We start from the raw sequence: 8,519 nt of genomic DNA on the forward strand, positions 1-8,519 counted from the left end.
CTAAATGAGGTGTAGTTATTATTAAGTCTTACCAACATCCTTATACCAACTCTTTAATGATCTTTTGGTTTTGATGAAGTCTACTTTGTGTCAGTATGTAGGCTGTTAAAAGAAGGAACTCCCTTTACGAAGACAGACTTTAACTTGACTAGTGAGTTGATCATGACAAAAAAGGGATTTGTCCTCACAGCATAAACCAGCACTGCAGTCGGCAGCATCACAGCAGTAAAAAGGGGAGAGGACCTGAAATAAGGCTCCGCTGTGTCAAATAAGTTTGCTTTCCAAAAGTAACCAGAGTACTCACACACGTCACTCTGACACTGCAGTCCGTCCGCAGTCACTCAAACAATTCCCACACTTGAAAAACTCTTCTTGGAGGTTATTATGTTTGTTTTGGGATTAGGAGAAGTTCAGAACTTGACTGGAGATCCTGCCGTGTCCGGTGAGCTCCATCCGGTCTGGGTACACGGCCACGGAGCCGAACGCCTGGCTGTGTGGGGGCGTCTCGATCACGCCCGCCAGCGTCAGGTGGTGCACGCCGCTCTCTGAGTCGTAGCAGTAGCCTCCGTCGTGGTCATGTCCCGCCATGAACAGCACCACACTGCAGTGTCGGCGCAGCAGTCCGAGGAGCGCGCCGTGGTTCCAGGCCAGGCACGCCGGGTCAGTGGAGTCCGGGTGCACGGGCAGGTGGCCTACACAGGAGAGGGGGGGGCACTGTAGTGAGGAGCAGTGTTCACAATAATTATCATTTTCTTTTTGTGATACTGGCTTCTTTTCTTGCTAAACATCAACTGTCTTTTCTAAAATAATTTGATAGATTTTCTAAGCCTATTTTGGCCTGTAGTCAGTGTCGGGGAGAATACTTGAAAATGTATTTAGTTACAGAAGTCTGAAAATGTATTTTGTAACATATAATGTATTAGTATTCTGAATACGTTTACATTGATTTGCCTGGCCTATTCCTTTAAGAGAAGGACAGTACTTTTAAAAGGGGCTGTTTGAACTTCATAGTTCAGCCAGTCACAAACACAAGGAAACACATATATTCCATGACATAACATGTAGTACTTACTGACAATGGTGACCTTTTCCTGTCTGTCGTCTGCGGAGGACAGGACCGAGTCTAACCAGTCCAGCTGCTCCTGACTGAAGCCTCCGTTAAACTTGGCATATCTTTGTAGCAACGGCTCCGATTCAGCTGAAGAGAACAACACAAATACGTTTACATTTACTCTGCACGTCTCTTCACACAGGCCGAACATCATCTATTAAAGGTAAGGAAACTTTAATAGATGACGATTACTGAGGGACATTCATGAAACCAGGCCAAAGCTCCTTCGACAGCACCACGTCCAGATGAACAGACTTTTGTTTCTCCTTGCTCTTGTTCAGGAAATACTCCTGTTTTAAGTAGGCCAAATTTTAATACCCACCATCAAAAACAAAACAAGAAGAAGCCAGAAACCTGAAGTACACTGTGGAACAATATGTTACTGTGTCTCATCAGCAAGTTTACTGACAAACATGTGAACCCTTTTCATAGTAGTGGAACCAATGTTGCTTTGTTCTTCTTTAGTATACTGTAAAGTCAGACATTTGAGGGAAAAACACTGTACATCTAAATATAAAAGTCAATATCGATACGATATAAGTATAGGTTAGGTGCAAACCCGAGCGCCGGCCCATGCTGGCAGCTCACTGCTCCTGCAGGTCGCCCCAGCGGCACCGAGGATGGGTCAAATGCAGAGAATGAATTTCCCTACGGGGATTAATAAAGTATAATTTATAATAAAAGAAGGTCACGGTAAAAGCCATACTGGGTGTGGGGGGTGAGTTGAGGTCTTGGTGGCTGTTGTACATCTGGATGAGCCTCAGTGCGCTCTGGTACTGCTCGCTGCTCTCCTCCAGGCCCAGTAGACTCATGTCATATGCGTCTAACACGATAAAGGTGAACCCAGGCTGAGGGCTGAAGCTGTAGGCGTAGATATCTGCGCCGGGACAACACTCGCCCAGCCGCCTCTTCACATGCAGAGTACTGCACAGACAGGACAGGAGACAGTGACTACAGAGGGACATGTCAGAGAGTTTCCTGCACACAGGACTCACTGCCAGCACTTAGCATTATTTCATATCTAAGAATTCATAGTACATGTAATACATCATAAAAAAATGTGAGAAATTTAAAAAGATTTTTCTCTATATTTTTAAAATTGGGATATGTTTAGGTGTACAAAAATGTATGGGGGCCATCTCAGTCTCTCTTTGAAATTTTTTGAATGGATTTTTCCTATCTCTCTTCCTCAGAATAGTAACAGGAATGACAAAATTTGACCAATTTAAGTTAGAACAGAAACATACTTGGATTTACACATTAAAAATTGGGGACAGGAATGATGGATGATATTTGCCCCCCTCTCCAAATGTCCACAAACAGTTCATAGAGTCAAATATGGAAGAGAGAGAGTCTCTGATTGGTTCGGATGGTGGAAAGTCTCTGAATGTAATAACTTGTTGATTGTGATGTGATTGGACTGAACCATAAATATGTGGAGAGTTTTTGTAGTTCAGTAACAGGAATGACAAAAACTTAGGGCCACACATAAAACAGCAAATATTTCATAGAGATTAGATTTTTTTAATACTTAAAAACAGTAAAATAATGAGATCTCTTAGTGGACAATGTAATAAGCGATTATTTTGTAGTTGGAGCTATGATTTACACATTTTACGCTTTATTAAAGATTAAAAATCACAGGCGGGGACAGGCCAAAAACATCACATTTTTATGAAAATGTGATTTTTGGATTCTCTTTTTTTTTTAAATAGCATTGTTGAAATTGTTTTAAAACTATTAAATATTACAAAAAAATATCTAAATAATGTTATGTAATAGTTGTCTTTCAATAACGGACGCAAAAGGCACTGTTTTGGCGGAATTACCTTTGACGGCGTAGAGTGGACTTTACTTAGTTTTTAGCTCTGTAGCCCCATCTGCAAAAACTATATATAATATAATATAAACTGTATTTAGTTGCACTAGCATCATGAAATATGAAGCTTCAACAGAATTTCATTGAAAAAGTCAAACAAAAAGAATCTCTTACACTGTTCCCAGTGTATGCAGCCTCCCTCCCCCACCTGGACCTTGCCTTAATATTAGTTTAGCTTTAGTTTAGGTTATTTATTTATTTGAACAGGGACAGTGTACAATATACATTAACCTCAAGGGAGAGATGTGCAAATCCACATCAGTGTTTTGAACGTTTTGAAACTGTGCAATGAAGTGTGCATAACAGCAACATCGATTCAAAACTTCTGTTAACAAAGTATCATGTCCGTACTGAAAATATACTCTTTGTATTTATACATCGAAGCATTTCTCAGACCCAAATGCTGTTATCCATTTAAAAAGTATAAAAGGGAAAAACCTACGATGTTAAACAGACGGGAACCAGAAACTATACCCCGATTGTCATAGCAACGCTAGACACCAACATGGAGGCTCTAAAGGTTAGATGAACATGGCTGTGTCAGAGTGAAGGGGAAGTCAGCTGCTGTCTTTGGTCGGAGCGTCCCATACACATTATTCATCGATCTAAAAAAGTGGGTGGGACTGTTGAGCTCCATGTTTTTACTTGAGCAGTGTGTGGCGGCTGCACTGCCCTGTTGAGCTCCATGTTTTTACTTGAGCAGTGTGTGGCGGCTGCACTGCCCTGTTGAGCTCCATGTTTTTACTTGAGCAGTGTGTGGCGGCTGCACTGCCCTGTTGAGCTCCATGTTTTTACTTGAGCAGTGTGTGGCGGCTGCACTGCCCTGTTGAGCCCCATGTTTTTACTTGAGCAGTGTGTGGCGGCTGCACTGCCCTGTTGAGCTCCATGTTTTTACTTGAGCAGTGTGTGGCGGCTGCACTGACCTGTTGAGCTCCATGTTTTTACTTGAGCAGTGTGTGGCGGCTGCACTGACCTGTTGAGCTCCGAGGTGAGCAGTTCTCCTCTGCTGAAGTTATACAGCTCGTGGTTTCCCCACACATGGTGCACCTCGTCCACGACGCCGGAGCGGAACTCTCTCAACACCGTGTCCAGAGCGCTGCGGGAGGCGCCATGCAGCGCGTTAAAGCCATCGATGAGATCCCCCAACTGAAGCACGAACTCGGGTCGGACCGCTGACCCGGACCAGTGCTCCCGAGCCTTCCTCAGCAGCTGGAGGCTACACAGATCCAACGTTACATATCTGCCATTTCCAAACTGGGGAGAAGTTAGAAGCTACCAAGCTGTTCCACGTTTCCCCTATTTAAATACAGTTACATTAAATGTTACACGATCCAACTTTCGTTACACAAAATTAAACATGTCAATTTCCTAAGAGGATAAAAAGGGGAACTATATTGTTAGGCGTAATAACACCTGGAGTACCTCGACCGATATTACTGCGCGGACGTCAAAGTACTCCAGGTGTTATTAAGAACATATCTCGGTATGTAAAAACAGTGACTATTCCTTTAAAAGGAAGTGAGTGTTAGTGATAAAGTGAAAGTGAAGTCTTATCTTGATGCTACATACACGTTATTATCAAATATAGATCGGCTTCGATATCTGATACCAGGATCAATTTGGCGTATAGATATGGACATGGGGGGGAAGGAGCCTGAGCTTGTGCGGGAGGTTGAGAGATACCGACTAGATATAGTTGGGCTCACCTCCACGCACAGCTTGGGTTCCGGATCCCAACTCCTGGAGAGAGGCTGGACTCTCCATTTTTCTGGAGTTGCCCGCGGGGAGAGGCGGCGGGCTGGGGTGGGTTTGCTCATATCCCCCCAGCTCAGCCGTCACGTGTTGGAGTTCACTCCGGTGGACGAGAGGGTCGCGTCCCTACGTCTCCGGGTCGGGGACAGGTCTCTCACCGTTGTCTCGGCCTACGGGCCCAACATCGGTGCAGAGTACCCGGCCTTCTTGGAGTCCCTGGGAGGGGTACTAGATAGTGCTCCGACTGGGGACTCCATTGTTCTACTGGGGGACTTCAACAGTGAGACCTGGGAGGGAGTGATTGGGAGGAACGGCCTCCCTGATCTGAACCCGAGTGGTGTTCTGTTATTGGACTTCTGTGCTAGTCACGGTTTGTCCATAACGAACACCATGTTCGAGCACAAGGGTGTCCATAAGTGCACGTGGCACCAGGACACCCTAGGCAGGAGGTCGATGATCGACTTTGTAGTTGTGTCGTCTGACCTCCGGCTGCGTGTCTCGGACACTCGGGTAAAGAGAGGGGCTGAGCTGTCAACCGATCACCACCTGGTGGTGAGCTGGATCCGCTGGCAGGGGAGGAAGCCGGTCAGACCTGGCAGACCCAAGCGTGTTGTGAGGGTCTGCTGGGAACGACTGGCGGATCCCTCTGTCAGTGGGGTCTTCAACTCCCACCTCCGGAAGAGCTTCACCCAGATTCCGAGGGAGGCTGGGGACATGGAATCCGAGTGGACCCTGTTCTCCTCCTCCATTGTTGATGCGGCTGCTCGTAGTTGTGGCCGTAAGGTCTCTGGTGCCTGTCGCGGCGGCAATCCCCGAACCCGGTGGTGGCGCCCGGAAGTAAGGGATGCCGTCAAGCTGAAGAAGGAGTCCTACCTGGCCTTGTTGGCTTGTGGGACTCCGGAGGCAGCTGAGAGGTACCGGCAGGCCAAGCGTGCTGCAGCTCGTGCGGTCACAGAGGCAAAAACTCGTGTCTGGGAGGAGTTCGGAGAAGCCATGGAGGAGGACTATCGGTCGGCCTCGAAGAGATTCTGGCAAACCGTCTGGCGCCTCAGGAGGGGGAAGCAGTGCTGGTGGGACTATGTCTCCGAGCTGGCCTGGTGTCGCCTCGGGGTCCCCCCAGAACAGCTGGAGGAGGTGTGTGTGGACCGGGAAGTTTGGGCATCTCTGCTGAGACTGCTGCCCCCGCGACCCGGCCCCGGATAAAGCGGAAGAAAATGGATGGATGGATGGATATGGACACAATGACATCGGACTAACCAGAGGTATGTGACATTAAGGAGCATCCAATCCATGCCAACAGGGGGCGCCAACCTTCTCAATAGGGTTGTTCCGATACCAATACTGGTTTTCTGGTATGGTTATGGGTGAGAGTCCCAACCCAAACCTAACAATGCCAAAGTGTAATGCAATAAAAGCCCTAAAGCTGCAGTCTTATAATGAGCCATGTGCTCTAGGTTTTGGCAGATTTTACAGGTGTGTTATTGTTTTTATTTATTAACTTGGTACTAAGGTATTCGAGTATTGGACGACTCAAGGGGTATGCGAGTTTAAAAAGGTGGGGAACCACTGGTTACAATAAAAAAGGGGGGTGCTGCCCTTTTTGTTTTTAGCACCTGCCCCACTGCGTACCTCAGTTTGAAAACCTCTGATCCGTAAGACGAAGGCACCTGACGGAGCATCAGCCTGCACAGCTCCAGGAGGAGCGGCTGGTATCATTGCTGGTATGCACTCACACTCACCATTGTTCTAAGCACCCGGACAGATGGCCCAGGTCAGGGACAGTGGCTCACCTGTTGCGGTAGTAGCGTGTCCGAGTGCGGGCGAAGTTCGAGCCGTCCTCCAGGTCTGCGTACTGGACATCAGCGATCACCCCGAAGGTAAACAGAGGAGCTCCGACAGACATGATGGGTGTGACGCGGGCTTTTAGCGGGGCAGAGTGACGCACAAAGCGGTTACCTGTGCTCACATGACGGACCCACGCCACGGTGGACCTTTGGACGCTGTCTGCGGTGTGTCGGGGCCATACAGCGGATATACAGCGGATATACTGACATATACTGGTGCACAGATGATCAGGCCATAGACAGGCGAGGACTTCCGGGTCTCCTTCAAAATAAAACAGGCTGAAATAGTTCTGTGGCACTTTTCATTGTTATGATAGTTATGCATTATTTCATTGTTTTTTTTCTTTCACTGTCAATGAAATATTCATGATAGAGGCAGAAAAAACAACAAAATTAGGCGAAAATTCAATTCCTCACATCATTCTTTACCTGAATGGAAAATATCAGTAATGAAGGCAGTGGACGTTAGAAAACAAAAAAATCCAGGTGTTCAAGATCTCAGATCTGCATCTAAGTGCAAAGATGCTATTCTTCAGTGACGTCCAGAGCATTCTAAACACAGAAACCTCCAAACATACATGGACAATCATCCAGAGCTGCCACATTTTAAACCATGTATTGTACCTGCTGCCATTTTAGAGGTTCAACTTTAGGGGTGCTTAGCACTTGAGGGTTCTCCCGCCGAAAATGTTGAACTGAACATTCCTTGTAATTTGCATTTTAGATGAACTAATTACATTGTAACATAATTGTAAACACACATACATTAAAAATGAATGAGACATTATTTGTTATGAGATGCTGATCAGATTGTGGCATGATTGTATTTCAAGAGCACATGACAGTTATAACTATTTTGCTTTCCTATTGTGCAGAAGTGTGAGTGAGTCAGAGCTGCGTGAGTTCTCCCTCTTATCGTGTCACCGATGAAACAAATGAAATCAACTTTATTTTCATGCAAATATAATATGATCAAATCAATCGTCAGGAATAATAGAAATAAAAACCTGTCATATGCACTATAGTCTGTGTTAGTGGTTCTCAGTGGAGGCCCCGCCCCTGGTCCTCTGCCCCTCGCTCTGTCCGCTCACTGACACTAAACTAAAATCTGAAACCTCAGGACTCCTGGCCTCATGTTTTACAGTGCGATGATTCTATTCTCATTCTTTTGAAAGACAGCCAGAAATGTGTCGCACAAACATCTGTTTATCAGCTGGTAGAAGTCCGGGTATGAAACGGATTTCTTTCAAATTAAAAACTGTCAAAAAGCCTGTGATGTGGAGCCTCTATAACAGCTACACATTTCCTACAATCATTATTTACTCCGTATGTGCTGTTGAAGACCAGCACCACAGTTTCAACTCCAGGGAGAGACAGAGCAGAGAGAGCAGAGTCTGAGGAGACAGCACTATGAGGAGAGGGGAGGGGGAGAGCTCAGCGCTGTGAGGAGTGGGGAAGGGGAGAGCTCAGCGCTGTAAGAAGAGGGGAGGGGCAGAGCGCAGCTACAGCAACAAGACATCAGACCACATCATTTATGCTTTATTTCTTTAAATAAGAATATTTTAATAAATCACCCCTGAAATATATAATTGCCGTAGATAATAGGTTTTAGTGTGGATTTTATTTCTGTTATTATATTTCTGGCCTGACATTTTTCGGGGTGCTTGAGCGGCCCACTATAGATTTGTAAAGTCTGTGCTGAGCAGTCTGGTGCCACTTGCTCATTCATTTAGTCTCTTGACTTTCCCTTGCTGCTGAACAAACCTGATACATATTTGCGGTCTCATGGCTAAAACCTTTTCAAGTCACGAACAATTTGAAATCTCACGAAGCAACTTAATTTCAGCCAATCAAACAAAATCATTTATTAAAACAATGCAGATATGAACACATGGGTGAAGAGGTGAATTCTTGTGTTTGTCGAGACAATGAA

The 8,519-nt window shown here is 45.8% G+C and overlaps 1 protein-coding gene across 1 annotated transcript; it reads right to left on the reverse strand.

The window, feature by feature from the left end:
• Positions 1-369: 369 nt before the first annotated feature.
• Positions 370-6,741, reverse strand: adprm (ADP-ribose/CDP-alcohol diphosphatase, manganese-dependent). Its single transcript, XM_079568567.1, has 5 exons — positions 6,533-6,741; positions 3,964-4,206; positions 1,818-2,035; positions 1,073-1,198; positions 370-692 (listed from the first exon to the last, which is right to left on the reverse strand). Exons 1-5 carry the CDS (start codon positions 6,643-6,645, stop codon positions 400-402), a joined length of 993 nt encoding a protein of 330 aa, XP_079424693.1. The 5' UTR covers positions 6,646-6,741; the 3' UTR covers positions 370-399.
• Positions 6,742-8,519: the final 1,778 nt, after the last annotated feature.

This window comes from Gobius niger (assembly GCF_951799975.1).
Source record: "Gobius niger genome assembly, chromosome: 12".
In the NCBI taxonomy this organism is placed as follows: domain Eukaryota; kingdom Metazoa; phylum Chordata; class Actinopteri; order Gobiiformes; family Gobiidae; genus Gobius; species Gobius niger.